This window comes from Patagioenas fasciata, chromosome W, assembly GCF_037038585.1.
Source record: "Patagioenas fasciata isolate bPatFas1 chromosome W, bPatFas1.hap1, whole genome shotgun sequence".
In the NCBI taxonomy this organism is placed as follows: domain Eukaryota; kingdom Metazoa; phylum Chordata; class Aves; order Columbiformes; family Columbidae; genus Patagioenas; species Patagioenas fasciata.
The window spans coordinates 522,044-549,435 of NC_092559.1; the positions used below are offsets into that span (position 1 = coordinate 522,044).

The 27,392-nt window shown below is 54.9% G+C and overlaps 1 protein-coding gene across 2 annotated transcripts in view; it reads right to left on the bottom strand.

Moving 5' to 3' along the window:
- Positions 1-27,392, bottom strand: part of LOC136114522 (E3 ubiquitin-protein ligase NEDD4-like) — a 123,405-nt gene that overhangs the window by 92,185 nt on the left and 3,828 nt on the right. For both annotated transcript variants that reach the window (XM_065859892.2, XM_065859890.2), the window contains exon 2: positions 1,421-1,494. In XM_065859892.2, coding sequence (XP_065715964.1) covers positions 1,421-1,494 — 74 coding nt within the window. The remainder of the gene's footprint in view (positions 1-1,420; positions 1,495-27,392) is intronic.

The window sequence follows — 27,392 nt, forward strand, 5'->3', positions numbered from 1 at the left end:
ACCGCAGCATCTCGAGCCAGCCCGAGGGTGGTGCAGGGGCAGAGGCTGCTGGGAGCCAGCACCAGTGTCCCGTGATGGGACACCAGTGCCTGTGGTGGGACACCAGCACCCCATGATGGGACACCAGCGCCTGTGGTGGGACACCAGCACCCCATGATGGGACACCAGTGCCTGTGGTGGGACACCAGCACCCCATGATGGGACACCAGTGCCTGTGGTGGGACACCAGCACCCCATGATGGGACACCAGTGCCCTGTGGTGGGACACCAGCACCCCATGATGGGACACCAGTGCCTGTGGTGGGACACCAGTGCCTGTGGTGGGACACCAGCGCCCCATGATGGGACACCAGCGCCTGTGGTGGGACACCAGCGCCCCATGATGGGACACCAATGCCACATGGTGGGACACCAATGTCCTGTGGTGGGACACCAGCTCTGCCCTGCCCTCCCAGCAAGCACAGGAGCTGCTGCTTCGCTTATGGTCAGCATCAAAAGCTGTTCTTCGAAACAGCAAATTTGGGGAGAGAAAGTAAAAAGCTTCATCCCGCCATATTCTGCACAAAGGAACGTTTGTTGCAAATCTCACCAAACAAACTGGAGTTGATTAAACTTTCAGCTGCTGCTTTCATGTAGTTTTGAGCTAGATGTGCAAGCTAAAGAACAATTTGTAAGCGTCATTAAAGAAACACATGAAAATCCCCAGGGAAGGCTGATTGATACACTAAGAACAGAGTCATTTATTTCGATAACAGCTAAATTGGATACCGCTAATTTCAAACTGAAAAAACCTCTAAGCAGACTGGAGCACCTGAAGTACAGAATTCCACCACACTTGGGCTTGAGACAGCAACAACGTCAAACCCGAACCCATCCCCGGGGAAAAACCCCAAGTCCTGCTCTCCAGTTCGTTTTGGCTCCAGAACCAGCTTCTCCCCAGTTACCACCTGAGCCGATTCCTTCAGTCATTGCACAGCAAGCCCCAGCCTGTAGGAAAGCTGTTCCTACACCGTGACTCATTCTGTCGAAACAAAACACTTGAGAACACATGTGACTGTATCTGTATCTTTCCATTTGACCATTTAAAACCAGTTTTCCTGTCTGACAACTACTATTTTGGCCAAAGAGCAAACGATGGTCTGTTGGCCCCGTCCTTTGCTGCAGGGACGGAGGGAAGCGCTGGCTCGCAGACCGCCCCGTGCGCCCCAGCACCTGCTCCTTCCCCTCTCAGGCTCCCAGCGTAACTCCAGCTGCTTCAGGGCTCTACTGGAATTAAAGCCCGGGCTTCCCGAGGGGGCCCAGCGGCTCTGCTGCCAGCACATCCCTTGCATCGGTTGTAATCAATACATCGCATTCATGAACTATCAGTTAGAAAGCATCCTTGCCCTAAGTGTATTCTGTTTAAACGCAGAACACCCACCTGGCGCCGAAGATGTCTTTCTTCGCCAGATCAATGCCAGAAACCACCTTTACCCTGAGGACACGGGACTCCTCCTGTTAATAAAAAAGAAAACGGGTTTAATGTTTATCCTGTAATTCATTTTGCAAGATCAACAGCTGGCAAGAGAATAACTGTGAATGAACTGGCAGCCTTTAGGTAGCAGGAGGCTTTAATAGGTCGGATTTGGAAACAAAAACCTCTTGCAAGGAGGTACACACCGTATCTGCTGAACAACAGCCCGAATGCAACTGCAGTCAGAGCTGCTGAAGGCTTAAACAACGGCAGAACGAGAGCAGATAACAGTAACAATGTCATGGTAATAATAATGTAACAGCAGTAATAATAAGAGGAGGACACTTTGCTGAGCAGGGCCATTTCACATCCTCCATGGTCCACACCCGCAGAAATCCATTCTGCTCAGGCTCTAAAGCCGTCCCTTCAAACACAAGGGGAAATACTCAGAACGTTTTGTCCAAGAATGCTCCCACTTTTTGCTCAGAGAGATGTCTGTGGTTTAACAAAGAAAATAGTGCAAGATTAAAAAGAAATCTTAAAGTGACTGTGTCTAAACCTGTCTCATCACCTTGGTATCTACAGAGCTCAGAAACAACCTTCAGTGACACACGGTAACTACTGAAGATGTCTATTACTAGGGCATCAACCTGATACTCAGTTTATTGCATTAAGCTCCTGACAAGCATTGGTAAAAATGGCATTTTTCGCCTTTTTCCCACCCTGTTTGGCCAGTTTACTTTTGCTGCTCGAAGGGGCCACCGAGACGCAACGTGGCCAGGATCCTGCAGAAACAGGTTCTGCGGTGCCCGTATCAGTTTCAGCGGTTCCCGATAAGCCTCCCAGGACTGCCAGCTACCAGGCTCAATTACAGCAACTCGAGACGGTTCCCTGGGCTCGCTCACAAAACAACAACGGCTCCCACAGGTTCACCCTGGCACCACTGCTCCACATGGCTGCTCCAGGCCGCTGCAGACACCGTGGGTTTGTCACCAACCCCGAGACGTCCGGGGTTCCTGGGGACCCGCGCAGCACCGCGCTGAGCCACACAGCACCGCGCTGAGCCACACAGAGCCACACAGCACCACGCTGAGCCACCCAGCACCGCGCTGAGCCACACAGCACCGCGCTGAGCCACCCAGCACCGCGCTGAGCCATGCAGCACCATGCTGAGCTGCGCAGAGCCACACAGCACCGTGCTGAGCCACACAGCACCGCGCAGAGCCGCACAGCACCGCGCTGAGCCGCACAGCCCAGTTCTGCTGCCGGGAAGGACTCGGAGCTCAGTTTTTTCCAGCAGCACTTCACGCTGGCCCAAGCAGTTTCTACTTAGGAAACCAGAACTCCTCCCCAGGGGAGCGTGATGCTCAGCGGAGCGCTGAGCATGTGGAAAGGAACAATTCAGAGCGGTTGTGTTAGCAGATACTGAATTTTTTTAAACAGACAAAAGGCAATGAACTTGCAAGTTGCAATCAAGAGAAGCCCTTCAATGAGAGAAAGTGCAGGAAAAGAAGTGCAGCCCATTCTGACTTTACGGAAGGAGAACTGGAGGATAAGAAGTTGTGAAACTAAATAAAGAAGGACAAAAAGAGGGATTTCTGACAGTTATTATCAGTGCTACTCGGATGTCCTTCCACAAAGTACAACGTCAACTTTGCTAGAGTGGCATCTTATTTGTGCACTAAAATCACCTCTGCTTATTAACCAAATTTAAAATAAAGAAATAAAATCACAGAACAGGAAGCAGTCCAACTGCTACAGGATCCCCGATTCAGGGCCTGCTCCAGACCAACTGAACTGGCAGATTATCAAACACATCCTTGCAGTTCCACTTGGTTCTTGGGGACAGCAGCACCGGCCCCGGTCCCCCCCTGCACAAGGGCTCGGCCTCTGCTGAACGCCCCACTGTGCTACCCTCCAAGTTCTTCCTTCAGTCAGTAAGGCTGACTTGGTAGCATCTCTGGTATACAAGGAGCAACGTGGATGTAGGATGACGGAACATTCTTCTGCAGAACATGGCAGCATGGAGTTCTGGACCACACGGGCAGCTGTTCAGACCGCTTGTCTGCAAAACAATTCTCTTGGAATGCACCAGCTCTTCTCATCTGTACCGTTCTGCCCGAAAGCGCTCCCCAGAGCAGCAACCCACGGGTGTTCCCAACAGCACGAGGGGGTGTTCAGCTCAGAACACAGACCAGCCCAAATCACACCCCAAACCCTGCTCCCCCAGCCCCTCGCTGGGGGAGCGGAAAACTGAGGGGCAGGAAAAGCCAAGACATTTTTCATATTCTTATGCCAGTGTCCCAATTTCATCATCTATCTCCAAGCATGTTGTGCCTGGGTAAAGAAAGGAGTTAAGTTTTCAGAGCGACAGAGATCACCCTCACCTCATTGTCCGAAATCAGATAACGGGCTGCCTGGCTGGGCACAGAGACCTGAAACACGGAGTTTCGCCTCCCTCCTCTGGAAACACTGTGCTGGGAAAGACAATCAGCGTTGGGTTGTGTCTTCCTGGTAAACCCAGGGCGCGACAGAGAGCAGCCACAAGATCACCAGAGTCACTGAACCTGGAGAAGTTCTGAGTGAGAAGACCAAGGATCCAAACCCCAAACCAAGTGATCTCTTCACAGCTTTGAGCTTGAGCTCATCTTGAGCTGAGCGGTGAGACTGAGGACATGTTCACACATCCCTCCCTCCCAGCAGGAAGGGCCAGGCGAAGCCGCTCTCCTGTCCGGTTTACTCCACTCCCACGAGGTTTCTGAGCCCCGACCACCACCCTGAGCTGCAGAGCGACCACCGACGCGCCAGCAACACGAGGACAAGGGAGAGGGGCGGGACGGCCGGGCAGCCGCTAAAGCCAGCGCCGCTACGTGAAGATTTACGGGCAGCAGGACCAGAAATCCGAGCTCAGCCCACACCACTCAGTCACACGTGGCTGAATTACGTCCAAGCATGGAGAACATCTTCACCAATTCTGTGTCATCCGGACACACCCTCCGGATTAAATAACCATAAAACTGCCAAAGACTTAACCATCACTGCAGAATTAGCCACCTATAAACCAGGACCGCTTGCCAACGGCTCCCGTCAGCCCGGGGCTGGTTGCTCGCGCCCGGCACAGGGTGACGGGTCACTCTGGAAGCACCAGACCGAGCCAGCCGCCAGCACCCAAATCCCATGACACCGCAGGTACCCGGGACACCCCCAGCTCCCAGTCTGCTCCTCTGGCACAGATCCAGCCCACGGGACCTCGGAGGCAGGAGAATCCCAGGCACGGTGTGGAGGATGCAGAAGCGCTGCATGCAGGGACGCGGCTCTCACGGGGACCCTGTGCCTGGGGACGGACGGCTGCAGTCCTCACCCACAAGACGAGCTACGAACAAGACCGTATAGAGCATGTTAACAAAGCTGGTCATAAGAGACATCTGTGCCCAAAAGCTTGTCTACTTTTGCCAACTACGACTGCTAAGTTAAGTGGTCTAATAAAATATGTTGGTTCCACTTATAAATCTTAACTTGCTGAGAACAATCAGTCTTAACAAAGGACTTCAATACAAAGCGGGTCGCAGTCCGCAGCATAGGAAACAGACAGAGGAAAGAAGGCATGGAAGAAGTGCACAAGCTCACTAGTGATCTGGAGAAAGCAAGTATACAACAGTTTATGATACATCATATATATGACTCTGAAAACATCGCTATCAGAAAATTAGCAGTTTTTAAAAAAAGGGATAAAAAGAAGATATTTTCTATATGAATTCATCTAAGTTTGTCATGAACACGAAGTTTTGAAAGATACAAACCAAACTGTTACAAAACCGGGTCAGGCATGACCCATTCATTAACGGATGGCAATGAGATGGACCATCCCGGGCGAGCGGCTGAGTTGGGAAGCTCTCCAGCGCCGGCGGATGGAGGGTGGGAGGTTTGCCGGGGCAGTGTCTGCACATGCGTACACACTCCTGGGTGTGCACCGGCTCCATCACGTGTACACACTCCTGTGTGTGTACCGGCTCCATCACGTGTACACACTCCTGTGCATCTACCAGCTCCATCACATGTACACACTCCTGTGCGTATAGTGGCTCCATCACGTGTACACACTCCTGTGCATATAGCAGCTCCATCATGGCCCAGGACACGGCTGCTGAGGGGGCAGCCCCTGGATCACCCTGAGTCACAGCCCCAGGCGCAGGGAGTAGGATGGGACCCCAGCGGGGCGCAGCGCCGGCTCCTCGCACGCCGGAGGGCACGGCCACAGCCACCATCGTTCCCTCAGACGTGAAACAGCCTGTGCGCACCTTGAAAACGAAACATGCCACAAGACAACACCGTCTGGAGTTCTTCGCAGATAAACAGCTTTAGGCACCACATGAACTGATGGGGCACGGAGCAGAAAGTCGACCTCACGCTGGCTAGACAACAATGCTGATGAACACAAATCCAGTGGAAAACAACTCATTGGCAGCTGAGTATCTTGACTGAAAGACTTTCCTGAGTAATCAATTAGCTACGCATTCTCACAGAGCAGTTTTCCCAACACAGAGTTCCATCTTCTGGCAACTGTGAGCCAGTAACAGTGAGGAGAGGCAATTGTGTCGCCAGCCACCAGGACACCACCGAGACACCACCGGGACATCACTGGGACACCACCGGGACACGCCAAAGCCAGCGCCTGCCCAGCCTTCCTTTCTGCAGCACCGCAGGGCGAGGATGCAGACACGGGGGGCAGAGCGAGGGGGCACTGAGCCCCCACAGAACGCCATCCTCCTGGGGACCGCGCCGGAGCGGCCGCTGCTGACAAACCGCCCCGGGGCTGCTCCCAGGAACGGGACTGGGGACACTCCAAACCGCCCCGGGGCTGCTCCCAGGAACGGGACTGGGGACACTCCAAACCGCCCCGGGGCTGCTCCCAGGAACGGGACTGGGGACACTCCAAACCGCCCCGGGGCTGCTCCCAGGAACGGGACTGGGGACACTCCAAACCGCCCCGGGGCTGCTCCCAGGAACGGGACTGGGGACACACCGCAGCCCACCCTAACAGACCCCGGCCAGCAGACCCGCAGTGTTCCAGGGTCACCGTGCAGCGCTGCGTGTTCTCACAGCTTTGCTCAACATCAGCAGGGACCAACCCCGACACTGGTCGCACAGTCACACCCCATCCAACAGCATCCGCACTAAAATGCCAAAGGGAATACGGGAATATTTGAAATGAGCAAGATCCGTGTTCCTCTCCCCACTTCCTCAAGACCACAACGGGAGCTTTTGACCTGGATTCCTTCCTCTTCATTCTATATTTAGTAATCACTTTACTTAGATGATTTAAACACTCTGGCGCTGACAGTGGTTAACAGCAGCAACTCATCTGCTGCATCATCTCTCCACCACTGTAGTGATCTTGCTGAGCGGGTATATGAAAGGCACTCCCCCGGTTCTGCTGGGAGCCGGACACACGTCAGAGCGCAGCACAGTGCTGCTGGAAGCGCGGGGCTGCGCGCGCACATCGTGGCGGCCGCCGGCTGTTGGTTCAGCACTAAAACACATTTAAAACATTTCTGAAGCCTTGCTTGTCCGAGCTCTCCCTGCCCATGCCCTGCACCTCGCCCGCCGCAGCCGTAAAGCGCTGGGTTAGGCATTAACGCTCTGCTCCACCGCCGACCACATCCACGCTTCATTCTGCTTTGTCCAATGATTAACGCGAAGTTTGTGTATTCTTGCCTCCCTGAAAAATGTCAGGGGTTACATAGCTTTCCTCCTTCCCGAAGGACAACCTCCAGACAGATGGCGGTTTCTGCTCTGGACCTCACATTGCCAGTCGTGCCGGTTTGGCAGGACAGAGTTAATCTTCCTCTTGGCAGAGCAGGAACCAAGGTAGGAAACCGAAAACCAACATGCAGCAAAACCCGGCCCTCGGCCCTCGCTGACAACAAACAGACCCCGTTCACCTCAGGAAACAGATAAGGGAATACAGATGCGTTTGCAGATTCAGGAGACTGTTGTATGTGTATTTATGTGCATGATTCGCACTTTTAAATTATTTTTAAATGAACAACACATTTACTTTCTCCAGGTGCTCCGAAAAGCAAAGTCATTTCTAACCTACTAACGCATTCCCGTTCAGAAACGTCCTCAGGAGCCTCCTGCCCTCGACCAGTGAGGCCGGCAGGGCTGGGGGCGCTGTGCGCGTCCTCCCCCAGAGAACAGCCCGGGACGGCAGCCCGGCACACACCAGCCAACGCACACCCGCGAGCCAGGAGAGCCACCCCGAACAAGTCCGGAGCACACAGCCCTGTGTTGTGAAAACACACAGGAGGCAACCCACAGCAGCCCGGAGCCAGTGTCAGAGCAGAGCTGTAGGCATCGCCTCCCTGCGGCACAGAAAATCCTGCGATACATTCAGAGCACGCGCTGAGAGCACTGAAATAACAATCGATAGGGGTATAAAATTAGAAGCTTGGCTTTTTCAAAGGAACAGACAAGTGTGAAAGGCACAACGTTTGGATCAATGCAAACCAATATCTGAACAGACGTCATGCAGGCGGGAGATTAAACATTGAATATGTTCCCCTACAACCACCTTATAAAAGGTGCACAAAGCCATCCATAAAGTCAAATCCCTCCAGACGGACAGATCTCCTCTCACGCTTTCCGAGTCGCGCAGACCTGGTGGCCTCGGTCACACCGGCTGGGGACACCAGTACCAGCGTCACCCGAGCGCTGGAGCACACCAGACGTCACCCCGAGGTGCCCACGCCGGCACTGAACGGCGAACTTACCAGAGAACACCCGGTGGCACTGGCACCGGCCCCCCCGCCGGCAGGACGTGTCCCCAGAGCCACCCAGAGCCACCGCGGCCGGGTGACAAACACCCCTCACCACGGCAACGGGGCGACGGGGCGGCAACCGAGGGCTTCACGGGCAGGAGGGGCAGCGGAGCAGGGAGCGGCGGGGGGCTGCGGTGTGCCCTCCCCTCTGTGCCCAGCCATGCCCGATTCCAAACACCGACAGGCGCCCGCGAGGGAAATTTCCACTGAAACCAGATCGGGCTGGAGCGCTCCCTGCACACACACTCTGCCAATCCGGTTTCAGCCACTGAGCACCTCGGCTCTGCTTTATTGCACCTGGGAGTTTGCAAAACACAACAAAACAGAAAAGACAACAGATCTTTAACTCAGTGTTTTGTAGTAAAACACATCAGAATGCAAAAGATGACAAAGCTTTAACCCAGTGTTTTAACTGCCGCAACTCTGGTTGCCCCGAAGGACAAACCAGGGAGCCCCAGAGCGCTGGACACAATCAAAACACCCGGTCACACAAACAAACAGCTCCTTAATTCTCCCTGTTACTGTGAAACATCAACTACGATTTGCAGCTTCAAAACAAAATAGAATATTTGTCACCTACTTAGAAAAGAGCAAAGTTGTTTTCTACAGCAAGCCCAACAGGGCAGGTTACTCCTGAATCTTCTACCAACTGAGCATGCCAGCTGTGTCGGTCCGAGACAGGGGACTGCAGGAGAGTCCTGCTCACTCTGACTTGGATTTCTTCGTGGATTAAACCAACCCAGGTCGTGACTGAGTGAAAAACCCACGCTGTACGTGAGCATCCCCAGCACTGTGATTGAGTGCAAACCCGCGCTGTACGTGAGCATCCCCAGCACTGTGATTGAGTGCAAACCTGTGCTGTACGTGAGCATCCCCAGCACTGTGATTGAGTGCAAACCTGTGCTGTACGTGAGCATCCCCAGCACTGTGATTGAGTGCAAACCTGTGCTGTACGTGAGCATCCCCAGCACTGTGATTGAGTGCAAACCTGTGCTGTACGTGAGCATCCCCAGCACTGTGATTGAGTGCAAACCTGTGCTGTACGTGAGCATCCCCAGCACTGTGATTGAGTGCAAACCTGTGCTGTACGTGAGCATCCCCAGCACTGTGACTGAGTGCAAACCTGTGCTGTACGTGAGCATCCCCAGCACTGTGACTGAGTGCAAACCTGTGCTGTACGTGAGCATCCCCAGCACTGTGACTGAGTGCAAACCCGCGCTGTACGTGAGCATCCCCAGCACTGTGACTGAGTGCAAACCCGTGCTGTACGTGAGCATCCCCAGCACTGTGACTGAGTGCAAACCTGTGCTGTACGTGAGCATCCCCAGCACTGTGACTGAGTGCAAACCCGTGCTGTACGTGAGCATCCCCAGCACTGTGACTGAGTGCAAACCTGTGCTGTACGTGAGCATCCCCAGCACTGTGATTGAGTGCAAACCTGTGCTGTACGTGAGCATCCCCAGCCCGTCCCCAGGGTGGATCGCCCTGTTCCCCCGCACTGCCGCTTCTGAACCAAAACCGGTGTGCATTTGAAGGCAAAACGCAAAACACCACCAGAGCACCCAGAAAGGCGGCGAGTGGAGCGGGGCGGCGCAGGCGGCTGGGACCCGCCAGCCGGAGGAGCTGCTGCTCTGTCCCGCACCCGAAGGGAACAGCTGAGCCCCTGGGAACGCCACAGGGACCTTTGGAAGGTCATACCCACAGTACGTGACAAGCCTCAGTATAATCCTTGTGATATCTTAATCTGGAAATCTGTGAGTGGCAATTTGCAGGCTTTGATAAAAATCTCGGCTCTGCAGAGAACACAGGACCGTGCACGGAGCGTACGAGCCACATCTCCCCTCTCCTCTGCAGCTCAGCACGGGAAACCATCCTAAAGCAAAGGTCGCCAGGGTACAACCTACTGATCCGGCTAAGCGTGACAATTAAACTCTCATTTCAGGTTTAAGTGCTGATCACATTCCCCCTCAGCAAGTCTCAGACTAAAACCAATGGTGCCTTTTGTCCCTGCAGAACTCTCAGTGCTCACTGCGCGATGCTACATGTTTAAACGGAAAACATTCCGAGAACTGTGGGAATCTTAACCTCATACAACAGAAAACTATTACATGTTTAACAATTATTCAAGTTCTACTTCTGTGACTTAAGAGCTCTACAAAGAGGCACCATATTCCTGTCTCCTTGGCCAGACCGGCACAGCTGGGAGGAAGAACACCAGGTAGAATTTCGGAAAGGTACGGGTTCGTCTTAGAGGGACAGGTCCAGGATGCTGCTCTTGCACGTGGACAAACAGCCCACAAAACTGACGTGAGTGGGGTAAAAAGACACCCGTCAGGAGCAACGTTTGGAGACCAAACGCACTCATGTGCCAGCCACGGGGTTGGCAACCGGGACTCACAACTGCCAGCCCGATGCTGAGAGAACTTTAAATGAATGGACTTGCTGTACTGCACAAGACTTTGTTCTCCTTATTTAACATTTAGGCCTCTTTATATCAGTCCCTACATGAATTAACCTAACCGATCCAACTCCCAGCAGTCTCCTGTGCGCTGTGCCGCTGAAGAACAACACTCTGACCCACAGCTCTCCTCGGGTTTTCACAGCCCTGTCCTGTGGCAGCCTGCGCCAGAGCCTGAGCCAGAGCCCGAGCCAGAGCCCACGGCACAGCCCGGGACAGAGCCTGTGCCAGAGCCCACGGCACAGCCCGGGGCAGAGCCTGTGCCAGAGCCCACGGCACAGCCCGGGGCAGAGCCTGTGCCAGAGCCCACGGCACAGCCCGGGGCAGAGCCTGTGCCAGAGCCTGCAGCAGCCACAGCCCGCAGTAGAGCCCTTGGCACAGAGCCCACGCCAGAGCCCAGGGCAGAGCCCATGCCAGAGCTCGGGGCAGAGCCCGGGGCACAGAGCCCACGCCAGAGCCCGGGGCAGAGCCCAGGGCAGAGCCCACGGCAGCCACAGCCCGCAGCAGAGCCCAGGGCACAGAGCCCAGGGCACAGAGCCCACGTCAGAGCCCGGGGCAGAGCCCGCAGCAGCCACAGCCCGCAGCAGAGCCCAGGGCACAGAGCCCGGGGCAGTCACAGCCTGCCGGGCCCGTCCCTGCTCCCGCGGTATCTCCAAGGAAAGAAAGAGACACTGTAGTACAAGACAGGATGGTATGTTCACTGAACCATCTGCGTATGTCATACATTTATGGTATGGGAAAGTCTCTTTCTGAAGGAAACCCCAATCTGCTTTTCTCTGGACAAGCCAAGAGGATTCATCTTTGGCGGAAGCAGAGGGACAGGAAAAGCACTCATTACGCATTGCTATGAAATACAAACAGGGCTTTGACGAGGCGGTCAGTGCACTTGCAGAAGCCTGGGGCCTGAAGTGACCGTGCTGTACGGAGCCGGTTGTACAAGGAAAACCAACCCATCCCAACCAACCTACAGAAACCAGGCGAACACCCCAGAGATCCGCATCCAAACTGAACACGCACTGCAAATGTGAACAGGAGGTTCAGAAAGGAAAAGCTGACAGTAACTGCTTTGCTTTCCCTTAGGGGATACAGAAACTCAGCCAATCCATTAAAACCTCAAGCCTTTATTTAAACAATCATTTAACTTTCTGGCACGCAGAAATAGCCCTTCGAGTATGAACGACCATAAAACAAAGGAATGGTGTTCTTACACGCAGGACGACTGCATTACACTGGCCCTGACGCTGGTCAAAGCTTTGCCAGCAGCGGGTGAAACAAGCCAGCCAGTTTAATTTCAGATATTCGTTATTGTCGGGTCGGTGTCCGGACAGATCTATTACTGTCCAGCACGCAGAAGAGAGCAGCACTTCAGAACCCATCGGTCACAAGAGAAGCAAACAATCCATTGCTACAGCGAGCCTCTAACAGTCTCGTCCGATACTGAAAAATGGTCTCAATTCCCAGTTAGGAGCGCGCAGTGAGGAGTCGCAGGAGGACGCTGCCGGCTTGTTCTCCAGGCAATGGGGTTTATCTGGGGTACCCACCTCTCCCAGTCTGCATCACCTCGGTCTCTAAGGTTTGCTGACAAAGAGCAAATCAGCCTGGGGCACAAAGGGGAAGCCGGTGTTTTCAAATGTTAATAACAATACCAGCAGTACAAATGACAAGTTAGAGATCACTTTGAGACAGAGAAAGCCAAAATTCCCAGAAAAACAGTTTCCAGACAACTGTGGTTAGGAATGGGGCAGGTGGAGAAGAGATTAAAAACAAGTGTGGTTAAGAATCAATAAGCTCAAGTTTTGTTTGCAGACAATGACATGTGCAAGGCTCCAAGGAGATGGTGCTGGCCAAAGGGCAACTGGGCGTGCGGGCCACAGATCGACGTGTGGGCCAGAGACAGACCGACGTGTGGGCCAGAGACAGACCGACGTGTGGGCCAGAGACAGACCGACGTGCGGCTCAGAGACAGACCGACGTGCGGCTCAGAGACAGACCGACGCGCGGGCCAGAGACAGACCGACGCGCGGGCCAGAGACAGACCGACGCGCGGGCCAGAGGCAGACCGACGCGCGGCTCAGAGACAGACCGACGCGCGGGCCAGAGGCAGACCGACGCGCGGGCCAGAGGCAGACCGACGCGCGGGCCAGAGACAGACCGACGCGCGGGCCAGAGACAGACCGACGCGCGGGCCAGAGGCAGACCGACGCGCGGGCCAGAGGCAGACCGACGCGCGGGCCAGAGACAGACCGACGCGCGGGCCAGAGACAGACCGACGCGCGGGCCAGAGACAGACCGACGCGCGGGCCAGAGACAGACCGACGCGCGGGCCAGAGACAGACCGACGCGCGGGCCAGAGGCAGACCGACGCGCGGGCCAGAGGCAGACCGACGCGCGGGCCAGAGACAGACCGACGCGCGGGCCAGAGACAGACCGACGCGCGGGCCAGAGACAGACCGACGCGCGGGCCAGAGACAGACCGACGCGCGGGCCAGAGACAGACCGACGCGCGGGCCAGAGACAGACCGACGCGCGGGCCAGAGACAGACCGACGCGCGGGCCAGAGACAGACCGACGCGCGGGCCAGAGACAGACCGACGCGCGGGCCAGAGACAGACCGACGCGCGGGCCAGAGACAGACCGACGTGCGGCCCAGAGACAGACCGACGCGCGGGCCAGAGACAGACCGACGTGCGGCCCAGAGACAGACCGACGTGCGGCCCAGAGACAGACCGACGTGCCACAGAAGTGACTGCTGCCTGCGCACACACAGCACTCCAGACATCACTTGTTAAAGCAGGATTCATGGAACTGGTATCTTCCTCCTTTAAACCCCGCGGACATGGCCAGCTTTGATTAAAGGCCCCGTGTTGACTACTATCGTACCGCAGACTGATACCCACCCTCCCCCAGTGAAAAGCCTGAAGTGGCTGTAGATAACGATGAAAGGCGGGATCCTGCCGTCCCACACGCTGAAACGTGCACTCACAAGCATGGCGCTGGTCAGCAGCTTCTAGTTCTTCATCGGTTTTTTAAAGACATGTCCACCTCAAACACCACTGACCCTTCCCGTGTGAAAGGCTGATCACACCAGCAAACGTGCACAACGAGTTCCCGCATCGCAGGGGGGAGCTTCAGTTGTTCTTCATTCCAGTAGCCCAATTAGTTGCCAACCGATCACACAAGCGTGTTTATGTAACCACAATCCATATCCTTGTTAGATATTTAATGATTTTAGAGCATAAACAGTCAGCATTATTGCGGCTGCTCTGTTTGATGACAGAACACGCATTCAATAAAGCCATAACCCAACAATAAACTGCGACTGGAGGTCCTTTGTGCCCTCATTTCTCCGTGCAGTGACCCGACCGGGGCGGCGGGCGGGGGCGGCGCTGGAGAGCTCGCCAAGGGGCCGGGAAACACGGCCGGAGCCTTGCAGCCCCAAACGCCTGTGGAAGCAGAGCTGCTGGGCGCAGGCCCCCGCCCCAGAACGCGCTGGGCTGGGCACGTTTGCAGTGTAAATAGATGTCAGCCACTCGAAGAGCTAACGCTGCCTTAGAGGGCAAGACACACTTTATCCTGACTCACTGGAATGCGCAAATCTAAACTCTTCCTTCACAAAGATCGTGTAGAGATGCACAAGCACAGACATAATGCCTGGGCTTGACTGACTCCATGCACACTTTGCATCAAGAGCAGGGCAAAAGCTCTTGAAACCTGAACAAAATTAGAAAAAGTTCAAAACAAAGATATTTCCAAGGTTTTTTTAGGAAATAGTTTGATTTTTCTCCACTGTTCAAACCAGAGCTGAAGTGTGATTGTAATGTCAATGATCACACCTTCCAGTCGTGAAGTATTAGTGCTGGGTTACTACTTTTGCTGTGATTCAGCACAATGCATTCAGCGGTGGTAACTTTAAGCACACTAAGAGAACAGTGCTTAACTAACAATAGGGTAAACTGTCAGGTGTAATGTCATGTATTCCTATTCATCCTGGTTTGAGCTGAGGACGAAAACTAAGCCAAGATGTTAAAAAGCAATATGCAGTGCTGACAAATCCACAACAAGCATCTGAAAGCAATTTGAGGAAGATTAGTGAACTTTGCTGGCACTAGATCTTATTCGACAATCCCAGCACTGGTATATTGATCACTACAAAGAGCCTTTGTCTGAAACACGGCACACGGCTCTGCCGGGAACACGGCAGCAGGCGGTGTGACACACGGACAGGACGGACGGGACACCCGCAGCCTGGCGTCCGATGGGAACCAGGCTGCCCTCCTCACCCGCTGGTCAGCTGTACGGCTGTAACTATCGCGACAGCTCGGAGCAGGGGGCAGGAACGCCCGGTCTCGGAGGAAGACCCCATTTCCTGACACAATTTGTTTTCTTGCATGAATCACCCCATTATCCAACCAGGAACGAAATCGACGTCCCAGCTCTCAGCTGCAGTTCACGATTAACATTACTGTAGGAGTCCTCGGCTTTCCCAGTGCAGAAGCTTTGGGCACGTTAACAGGTGAGGGGCGCAGCCGGCCCAGCACCGCTCCACTCCGGCCTCCTCTCCAGCCTCAGCAAGCTCATTGCTAAAGAAACACCAAGTGACTTCCTCCAGCAGCACCGGCTCCTGCTCCAGCGCCCACCGACACGGGGATGTTACCAAGAGCCAAGGAAGTGGACAAAGTATCGTGAAAAACAGCTGCAGTTAACAAAATACTAACAAGAACACCACCGATGCAGGAGGCTAAATTCAAGCAACTTACAATAGCTACAGAAGTTACGGCTTATGCACACATGCGTTTTCCAGGAGCGAGAAAAGTAGTTAGTATCTTTAATTAAAGGACACATGATCACTGCTCAAAAATGCCAAAGGCACACGGAGCTGATGTACATGGTCAAAATGATCAATTACAGCCAGTTAATCACTAGCAAATCAACAGGACTGGGTAAAAAAATACATCACTTCTGCTTGGAGGAGAAACGCTTGTTAGCAGCTAACAGATGGTTTGCAAGATCACGCTGTCCAGAGCGGTGCCAGCGCCCACGTGTCCACCCCACCGTCAGCCCCGCGCCCAGAGTGCGGAGCGGTGAGCAACGCGCCCAGCGCCGCAGCAGGCAGCACCGCGCCAGGCAGGGCCGCGCCAGGCAGGGCCGCGCCAGGCAGCGCCGCGCCAGGCAGGGCCGCGCCAGGCAGCGCCGCTGACGCCCACGGCAGCTCTCCTCCCGTAATGAAATACGCTCATCTTTGCACACGGTAAAAGAAGAGATGTGTATTTCTAAAAAAGGTGAAAAAATATAGCACTACTGAGAACTTAGTTCTGTTTGGTTTACATAAATAATTTGCCCACGCATATTGAGGACGGAAGGCTTGGGTATTTTGGTTTTGTGGGGTTTGGTGTGTTGTTCGCTTTGGTTTTGCTGGGGTTTTTTAGTTGCATCAGTTGCTCACTGCCATCTCCTCTAAATAAGGGGATTGTTGCTGGACAAACTCAGAGGTTAGCTCAGGCGCTTGTGCCCAGAATGGTACTCGACACTGACGAGACTAAGAAACACTCATTAAAATATTCAGCACTCATTATCCCAAACAAGGGCTGGACTCTGTGTCCTGCCAGGCGCTCCGGGCAAGCCGAACAAGAGCCACATTCAGCAGCGCCGTGCGGCAGAAGATGTGCAATAAGGTGGGCCACTCATCATGGGCCCGGGGCAGCACAGATGTGTTCTTGGAGCACACAGGAGAACGGAGCAGCAGGCACAGAAACGCAAAGCTCTGCAGCCAAGTTAGAAGGCATCGAACAGCTCATGCCCCATCTCCCATGCCGCGGGCAACGCCACTCCGAGAAAGCAATCATCGCCTCGTCACAGCCGGCCGAGTCCCAGCATCACACAACCAGCGGAGCGCAGCTCCGGCGAGCGCTGGTGTGGAATCGCCCCACCGGCTAGAGCGGGGCTGTGCCGAGCGTCACCCGGCGAGCACAGCGTTTGGTGCAAAGGGAGAACGCCCACACAACAACAAAGCCCAAAGCTTCAGTCGAACGGGTGAGGCCAGGGTGACACTGCAGGAACAGAACGAGACCTGGAGAACACAGCGCCGGAGGAAAGCTCACGTTCCTCCACGGAACGAGTCGCTGCCCAGGGACCAGAGCACGACTGAAACTGAGGAAAGCCACAGCACAACGGGTGGCTTGCCAGAGGTGCAAGGCAGTAACGAGAGCGAGAAATTAACATTAATCACCAAGGCCTCAACCTCTTTCAACAACTCTGCCTTGATCCATTTTGATCATCTCGGAGAAGCACAGCAGCTTTCTAACGCAGCAATTGTCCAAGCGGTCTTCCCCACGTCACTGCGCGAACGCACACGGGTAATTGTTATGTTGGCTGGCATGCAAAGACTACTGCATTTGGGAATATCTCAGTATTTCTGCATCCTTCAGCGGTGAGTGCTGCCTCCCCACAACATCCTTAGCTCCCCACCAGTGGTACGGCTGTCCTACTCTTTCCTCATCCAGCCTCCCCTAAAACCGACACACAAGGTCCTCCTATAGCTCCTGCCTTTCGTGCACCTTTCAGACACTGAAAAGAGCTCTGGAATACCGGAGTGGAAGAAACCTCTCCACGAAAAGGCTTTTCTGAAGTGCAGATCATTCCATTTACCGCTTCCATTTACCAACAAACAGGTCTTTCCATTTGACTGGAAGACTTGATTGTTCAACAAGAAAAATCTCTTTAGTGCCCATAAACCAGCAGGTGTGTTCCAGTCTACGTAAGACCTAAGGACTCCAACACTAATGGCCAGTTTAACAGTGGAGAAGGGCTTAAACCTCTTCTGAAAAGCACAATGAGCGTGAATACCACCTTTATCTAAGACAACATGGAGAGCACAGGCTGCAATCAGAGACTGGATGTGAAATCCAAAGGTCGAGCACCGCGGGCGCCCTCACGCCCAGACGCCCGCTCTCCAAGCCGCTGTTTAGAGCCGGGATTTAACACCGAGCCCAGCGACGTGCAGCGGGACAGGGCGACCTGCTGCGTTCACCGGGACCAGAAAACAGATTGGGAGATCCAGCAGGAAGAACAACTAAGTGCCTCTGAACAAAAAAGCTGTTGCTAGGCAAAGACATGACTCACGTGAATGCCAGAGCCAGGAGAGGAATCAGGAAGCCCAGATAAGAGCTGTGGATGGCTGTTCTCACAGAGGCCCTGGACGTTCAGAGATCCCTCATTCAAAGGGAACACCATTAAACCACACCACGCGTGTTCCTCCCAACCAGCTCCTCCCATGACCCGTCCACGCCAAGGCGGCCCGGCTGTGGGCACGGGATTCCCCGGGAGCTCTGCCCGCCGGCCCCTCGGGCACAGGGACAGGGCTCCCAACAGCCCCAGGTGAGCTCTCACAGGTGCTCGGGAAGCAAAGCCACCCCGGGCTGGAGCGCGTGACCCCAGATGGAGCTACCTGCGCTCAGGCATTCAGCAGCCCCAACGTGACATCCGGGCTGGGGACGTCTGCGCTGCCTCGTCTCTGATACACATCGGGATGCCGAGCGCCAAACACTCTGAAACCAGCCAGTGCTGAAATCGGGGTTTCCATGGCAACGCCAGCAATGACACACGGCGCTCCCGTATCGCATTCCTGCGTTATCAGCCACTATCGGCTGTTGCTCCAGCCAGCAGAGTCACCCGCACAGTCACCCCGCTCCCCGGACCGCGGCTCCACCGTGCAGACACTGCGGTCCTGGCGCCGGAGCGCACTCAAGGTGGGCCTGTGTTCAGCAGGCGGTACCAGCGCCGGCTGACACGGCCCCGGCGCCACGCAGCCCTGGGCTCCCACGGGGTTTGCTGCTTCGTTTCTCGTGCAGGGTTTGGGAATGCGGGGCAGGACGGGTGCGGGCGGGCAGCTGGTGCAGTCACAGCCCAACTACACCTCATCCTCTCATGGGAGCGAAACACAGGAAATAAACCCAGTCACGAGCAGTTCTGAACTGAACTGACTGGGCTTAGAGTGAGAACCAGACTCTGGCAGCAGCACAACGGGTTGAAGGTGAATTTTCAGTGTCAGCAGACAAGAGAACAATACAAATTTTTGCTAAATCAGTTCAAGCAAGTAGAGACATTTCTTTAATAACAACATCAATCAATTGAAACACAGCAACTGAAGTCATGACCGAAATGCTTTAGAATATGCATCAGTTCCAAGCCAAATTGTGGACAATATTCATAGCAAAGTGCCCCAGGTAGGCAGATGTTACCAGAAGATCTCCACTAGACCTGAAAACACCTTACCTACAAGTTTTACCATCTTAGTCTGAGGCTGCTCATTGACGGTTATGACGGAGCGGTGGCTTTGGAAGCTGCCAGGAGCTCTCCCAGGACCCCGCACCAAGAGCTGGCTGGCAGGGGGTGACAAACGACCTCGCAGGCAACCCACACGCAGCTCGTGACCGCTCAGCAGTGCTTGTTCACAGCACCGGGCCTGGGGACCGCAACAGGAACCAGCAGGACAAACCCCACGCCTGACGGGACCCCGGTACCGCCGCACGTGTCCCCGGAGAACGTGGCTCCAACCTCATCCCACCCGGGCTGCGGGACGAGGGGGTCGGCACCCACAGCGCAACCCCCACAAACAAATCACATCCCCAAGCCAGGGGAGAAAACCACAAGAGCTGCTCCAGCACGCTAATTACACCACAGAATGAGAAGACCCTCTGGATCGAACAGGCAGCAGGACTGCACCATCAGGATAATTCCCTCATTAAAAATGAACATTTAAAAATGTTATCTACTGTTGCCTTAAAAAAGAGCAAGATTAATTTAACTCCCTGCTATTTCTATTAAAGGCTGTTTTGAAGAGTTGCTGGTCCCCGGTTTCTGTCTGGTTTCACACCTCCAGCGCAGCTGCCCTGGTGGCCAGTTCTGCCCACTTCCCAGCCGCTGCGGCACTGGTGACACCGCGGCAGCACTGCTGGTGACACCGGGACAGTGCTGCTGCCAATAAACCAGACCAAAGCCTCCACCCAGTCCTGGAGCTCATGGGCACTGGGCAAAGGACCTGCCTTTTTAAACCTGGCTTTGACAGCTATTACGGTCAGAAAAGTGCTCAAAATTAAATAAAATCAATTGGTTAGGCAGCCCAAAGCTGCCTCCTAATCAGTAGGATGAACCGAAGCACACAACACAAATCTAGAATACAATAAATTCTGAAAAGTGGGAAAAATATGCTCTGAGAAGCTCTACATCTGTGATGGTACCTGAGCAGCTCTGGGGACTTCAGTGCTGCGGAACAACTTGGGCTGGAAGGGACATCTCCAGTCAGAGCTCCTGCTCAGCGGGGTCACCAGCGACCTCAGAGCAGCCGGGTGTGCAAAGGCGACTCCGCGGCCCCTCTGCCCAGGGCAGAGCAGCCACAGACCGAGGAACCGAGACACTGACAGGTGACACATTCCAGGCTTACTAAAGGCAACACCGCATTAAGTTAACAGGACATATTTCTTTGATGAGTTGGAAGAAAATTGCTGCACAAAGTGTATGTTGTAAGTCTTACTCATCTCAGCTTCAGTGAAGCGACAATGACACAGCAAGGACCATGGCGGGTCGGACAGCGGGGACGGTCACGGCCAGGAGGAAGCTCGTGAGGAAGGAGGAACACCTGCGGTCCCCCCACCCTGCTAATACCTGGGAACGTCCCGTTTGAACGGGCACACTCAGACTTGTCTCCTGCCAGGCTCCCACAAGCAGTGTTAGAAGAGGACGATCCCGGCGCGGCGGGCGAGCAGCAGCGCACGCTCCAGCCAGATGACAGCAGAAAGCTCTCCTGCTGGGTAGGACCAGGAGCTTCTGAGCCAGGGAGGAAACACGGCTCGTCCTACTTACTGAGCCGCCTAACGAGCCTCTGCTCCAACAGCCGTCACGGTGAGTCACGCCGGGGACACTGTCGGGACATGATGTGTCACAGTATTGTTGAGAGCGGCCTCCCCGGCGAGGGCGCACGAAACCAGAGCGGACACGGGGCCGCGTGATTCACCCCGGGTCCTGCTGGACTCAGCATCGCCGCTGCCATTTCCTACCCACCCTACACTGCTAACGAGGAATAAAACATTGAGTGACAGAACCGAACCAGACAGCAACGGTGACAATAAAGGTCTTTGTGCCACCCATCCACCCACACACCTTCACCGCTTATCCCAGACCGCAGGACTGCACAGTGGGCAAATTTAACTCGCTGGAACCGCACAAAGCGAACCTGTCCTATATTGTGATTTATTTTTAATCCTTTTTGGCTAAACTGTATGAATTCACCTTGATATGGGAAGAGTGCCAGCACAAACGGCAGGGAGGGAGCCCGGCTGGAGCCCGGGCAGGGGGAGGGAGCACAGAGCCACCACCCAGCCACCCTGCAGCCAGACCTGGACTTGGCTCCTCTGAGCCACAGAAGACAAACCATCTCCTCACAGCAACCGCCCTGTCCTGGTCTGTGAGCATCTCCAATCACAAGGAAACTGACACTATTCAGTCGGTAACTTGACAAGATCCAAGAAGTCCAGGTGAGTAACTGTACCTCCACAACGCCTAGATTGACTGTGCCTGGCTTAAATACATCTGTAGCCATTAAAAACAGTAAAGTTCCCTGGTCGGTACAATACAACTGATGTACTTCTTAAAAATACAAACACAGTACTTAATTTTTGGCATTCCAGTAAGAAAAATAATAAATAATTGGAAAACCATGCCTAAAGTTCAAGACACTGAGTGTTGCGAGGGTTCCAAAGCTCAGCACACGCCACCCCAGAGCCCAGTGGAGTTCTGCCCGAGTCTGTCCCCGAGCGGCCGGGCAGCTCCTCCCGCGCACGGGGACCGCAGTTAGAAAAGGAATCAAAGGCACACAGACACGGAGCCAGGTAGCACTGAGACACTAAACAACGACAACGTTACAACAGCTATCAAATTCAACGGCAAATACGCCGCTTACATAACCCGCGCAATCTGCAGCTATCATCTAGTTCGCTAAAGCAAGACTTGTCCAAGCCAGAGTATTTTCAAGTTCTTTTGGCTCGATAGCTATAACCAATGGCTAAGCCAATATTTTATAATAAATATATCATCTTACCAAGAGCAGAGGTTAAGCAAGCAAGTGAGCACACTGCTGCTTGCTCTCTCAAAGCAGCAGCTCTGCTGTGTGCCAACACGGCTACATCGGCACAAGCAGCACGCAGAGACGCAGGGCTCCGCCGCACGCCACGCGGCCCTCGGCGCTCCCGCCACCGCGGGCGGGCTCGGGAAGCCTTGTGTTCTCCCCGTTTGCTGGAGAATCTGCCCGTTTAACGTCTCCCCAAGGCTACAGACGAGCTGCCTTTAGGCAAACTTACCACAGATTTCATCAGGGCAGGATTCTGGCCGAAGCTTTGGATTCACGAGAGCCAGGCAGCCAACTCGGTAGCTCACGGCCATCAAACAGGCGCTGTCCTGCCCGCCCTCCACGCCTCCTCAGCACCGGCCCAGCAGCCTCTGCCGCATACCTGTGACCCTCCTCATCCCGGGGCAGCTCTGCAGGTCACCAGCCCGGCCAGGACACCCGCAGCTGCCTGCAAGTTGGCAACTTGAACTGGTTCTGGAGGCCTCGGGATGCAGGGGGAAAGCAGGACCTCCCTCCCAGCCCTGCAGACCCACCAGGGAGCCATCAGCGGCTCACGGACCTGCAGGAGCCAGCGAGGTCTGCTCCAGGTCCAGACCACAGCAGCAGGAACCCGCAGAGACACAGCTCTGAACCCACAAATCCACATCTCAGTTCATTTTCATAACCGGGCTCAAGCACCTCTTATGGAGCAGCCAGTCCAGCTTCACTTCCAGACAATGTGTGGTCTCCAAGCACCGATGACCCCAGCCTGGCCTCCTCCATCACATCAGAAACCTCAGCCCAGCCTCCTTCATCCCATCAGAGACCTCAGCCCGGCCTCCTCCATCCCATCAGAGACCTCAGCCCGGCCTCCTCCATCCCATCAGACACCTCAGCCCGGCCTCCTCCATCCCACCAGACACCTCAGCCCGGCCTCCTCCATCCCACCAGAGACCTCAGCCCGGCCTCCTCCATCACACCAGAGACCTCAGCCCGGCCTCCTCCATCCCATCAGAGACCTCAGCCCGGCCTCCTCCATCCCACCAGACACCTCAGCCCGGCCTCCTCCATCCCACCAGACACCTCAGCCCGGCCTCCTCCATCCCACCAGACACCTCTCGTGTCCACACCAGAACCTGTGGGACTTTATCGGGGAAACGTCTCCGCTTTCCCTCGGCAGAAGAAACAAAGCGAGATTTCACAGCCACACCAAGAGCTGGGAAGAAAAGAAGCCTGGCTGGTGTTCAGCAGAAAAAGAACAAATCGGGAGAATGTGAAGCAATGTCTCTATTGTGATTTCTCAAGGATTAACAAGTTAAATACTTCTGTTGACTTATTTCAAAAGCTGTTGACAGTTTACGTAAGTAACTCTGCAGCATGAAGGAGACTCGATACTCTCTCCCATCGCAGAAACTGGAGAAGCTGATGGAGGAGAGGACCGCAAGCAGAGTGTGAACCCAAGCATTCCTTTGGTTCTCCTCCCTCCCAAAATCTTCCAGATCACTCCATTCTCGGGAGACAAAATGCTGCTCCATCCTCTGAAGACCTCAGCGACAAGCAGGACCTGCGTGCAGGGGAAGACAGAGCAAAGCTCCGCCCCAGCACCCAAAGGAAACCGGAGCTGGCAGGACAGCACCAAAACACCACTAATCCACGGAGCTGGGCACAAAAACGACGTGCTACAGCTTAACAGTGCAGCACAACGCAGTCACAGTCTTACTCCTCATATCCTGCCGTGTTCTCAGAACTGTAGATATCTCTTTTGATTACGGGCAAGGTTCCTAATTCCTAGAAATCAGGATTCTGACAAGCACCTACATCCTGCAGCGCACAGGAAACAGGGTTACGAGAACAGCAGGAGGAGGAAATTAACGATTACAAGTACACACCTTGAGTGTGCTGCCCAGTCAAGACATCATCTGGAAGACAAACATTCCACAACACATTTCAGGAATGGAGCTTTTGGATTTGTTTTGTCGGGGTTTGGCGCTGTTTTGGTGGTTGGGTTTTCTAAAACTATTTTAACTGCGGTTCGCTTCCAGGCCTGTGCAGTTTAACCACATCTCTTACTAGAAAATGAATTACAAGCAAATTGTTGCTGCTTTGCGGAAAACAATCCCTTTCCTAAGGTTTTGTTTTCCTTTATGTAAGGGGAGAGAAGCAGAGGAGGGAGCAGGGGAGGGAGCCGCAGGGCCAGCCCGGGTCCACGCTCCTGAAAGGGCAGCCCTGGGCTCGCTGAGGGTAAAACCCCCTCCAGGTTCTAACAACGAAATGGCAGCAGCTCAAGTCCCGCCAGCAGTAAAACCACATTCCTTTCCACCGGTGCTCGAGCGGAGGAGGCGCCCAACTGCAGCTGCATTCCTGCCCCGCTCCCCAGAGAGCAGCATGGTCGGGAGTGCACCCGGCCCCGGCCCACGGGACAGCGCCTGGGCCCACGGGACAGAGCCCTGGCCCCACAGGACAGCGCCTGGGCCCACGGGACAGCGCCTGGGCCCACGGGACAGAGCCCTGGCCCCACAGGACAGCGCCTGGGCCCACGGGACAGAGCCCCAGCCCACGGGACAGAGCCCCAGCTCACGGGACAGAGCCCCAGCCCTGGGCCACGGGACAGCGCCCGGCCCCCGGCCCCACGGGACAGAGCCCCAGCCCACAGGACAGCGCCCGGCCCCCGGCCCCACGGGACAGAGCCCCAGCCCACGGGACAGCGCCCGGCCCCCGGCCCCACGGGACAGCGCCCCAGCCCACAGGACAGCGCCCGGCCCCCGGCCCCACGGGACAGCGCCCCAGCCCACGGGACAGCGCCCGGCCCCCGGCCCCACGGGACAGCGCCCCAGCCCACAGGACAGCGCCCGGCCCCCGGCCCCACGGGACAGCGCCCCAGCCCACGGGACAGCGCCCGGCCCCTGGCCCCACGGGACAGCGCCCGGTCCCCGGCCCCTGGCCCCACAGGACAGCGCCCGGTCCCCGGCCCCTGCGGACGGGACAGAGCCCCGGCCCCGGGCTCCGGCTGATGGGAGGGAGCGCGCTGTGACTGCTACAGCAAGACTCTCTCATTCAACACAATTAAAACAAAGAGTTAACAGGAAGTAGCAGTGAAAGCGAAAGCTGAAATTTCAGAAAGTCAGTGAGATTTTCTCTGTTCACCGACACAAATATTTACAAAACTGTAACTAAATCAAACCACTGCTCCACATTGATATTGCATCTACAACTTGTTATTGACCAACGCTGTTAGGTAAGAGGCCTGGAGGATTCCAGCTCCCCCAGGAGAGTCCCAGCCCGCGTGGCACAGAGTTTAATAAGCAAGAGGCCTTGGCCCCACACAATCCCTCAGGACTAAGAGCTGTCAGTTTAGCCCGATCCAGCTGAAATCAGCTGCCAAGAGCTGCAGCCCCATCGGGTCCTGTGACACCAGCACAGAGCAAGGCCCACGGCTCCAGCGACACCCACAAGAGCAACACGAATCAGGATAACATCCGCGTCCCACAGCCTCCGAGCCTCCCCTGCGCAGACAGCCATCTCGCACAGAGAGCTGTATTTGGTTTACAAAGGATAAATATCATAACCCACTGAACCTCTTGTTGTCTGAAGATGCAGCTCCAAACGGAAGCTGCAGTGGTTCACTCCTTCCCACAACATCCCAAGATACTCGGTTTATTCCCTTCTGACAGCGAAGCTCCTTTGGTACTCAGCTCAGGCCTGGCTGTGTTTTCAGAACAAACCACACAAGAACGCCATCCGCGCTCCGTGAAGCTGCCGGAGGAGCCGAGGGGAGGCCGGGCAGCACCCACGGCCGCTCCCCGGGAAACGGTACCTGGCAGGAACACCGTCACCTTGCGTCTCCATTCGCCATGACACAGTGCCCTCCAACGGCCAGCCCACAACACGGAGCTGGAAAACACCGCTCCCAACGAGATCCTCGGCCTCCGGCACCGGCGCATCCGTGGGAACAGGGGCCTGACCGCGGGCAGCACCCAGTGCTGCCCAGGAGAGCGGGCGGACACGTCAACCCCGCGCTGCCGCGCTCCAGACCCACCGCTTCACACCAACCACCCTCAACCTCTTTACATTACACCTACAGTTTGCCCAGCAGCAGTGGCCAAAAGGTGCTGACAACGCATTAAAAGCAGGTTTAAAATGCAAGCTTTTGTAAAAAAAATCTATTGACCTACTGGGAAGCACAGCCTATTAATTTTGTTACTGTGCCACAACAAGTAGATATGCAAGCCCTTTCATTTATTAAATGTTTTCTTGACTGGACTTTTTAATCATTATTTAAAGTTTTACGTGCTGTCCCTGAGCAGGCAATGCACTTAGAATCTATAAAACCAATCCAGATTTTTTTTTTCCCCATTTAAAAAGTCAATAAATAAGTTACTATCCTGAATTGCTTATTACTGAAACACTGTGTCACTGTGGTGACCAAGGGAGGCCCCTGCTCACACTGATGAAACAGTGCTGGCTTTTACATAACCAGTGCATTGAGAGCAGAAGGAGCCTGTGATCGCAGCGCTGGTCACGACAGGTGCGTGGGCTCAGGAGATCAAGGGCTTTTCCCACATAAAAGCCTCCTGCTGCTCACAAGCCGGGAGCTGAGCCGGACGTTGGCCCCAAACCGGCTGAGCAGCAAGGGACAGGTTCACCATCCAGGCAACGGGTCGGGAAACGTCGCCTTCAAGGTTAATTCCAACCATCCAGAACGCGGACACTTCTCCCAACGACGCGCCATCACGCTTAGTTCGAAATGCATGGTTTGCTGAAAAGGCAAAGTAGAGCAATCCAGCACGGACCCCCACGTCACTGCTTCGTCATCGGCTCAAGTCAGGGAGGGAACATAATAAAGTAATAAAGACAGCGAACCGGTACACGGTGCAATAGCAGATTCCCTCCCAAGCCTTCGCAGCCCCGCGGACGGCACCAGAACACACAGACCAACTCCATTAGCAGGACGTTAGTTAACAGGGAAGGAGACGCCCTCCAGGACCACCCCTGCAGAGCAACGAGCCCACCAGGAACACGCCACCACCAGAGCCACCACCCCACGCGCCCGTTCTGAAGCGGTTTGTCCGTCACGTCGCAGCCACGCTCATCGCGCCATGGCCCACGCTGGACTCGCCACGACCCACCGCGGCACATCTTCGCTCTTCACCACGGAGCCAGACGAAGCACAGGTCAGCCTCTGCTCTACAGGAACTCATCCCGTCCATCGCAGCCCGGACCTGGCTTTGCTTGTGTTTACCCAGAGCTGCACCCATCAAAAGCAGGAGCTGAACGCCTTCGGGATTCGCTTCCGACACACAAGACTTTGCCCAGTACAGTGCACAAGAATTAAGACGAGAAAAAAAGGTTAAGCTGCAGTGACTGTATCCAGAACTATTTATTTTAAGGCACATGTAATTATATCTCACACATCAAGATATTTTCCTGAACATAAGCTCCCTTTTGACAATTTCTAATGCATGACAAAACGTCATCTCAGTAGGAAGCCTGCAATTTCATTTTATTCAATCGCAAGCCATGGAAGCCGAACGGCAAAGAGAAGAATGCTGGAACTGCACAGAA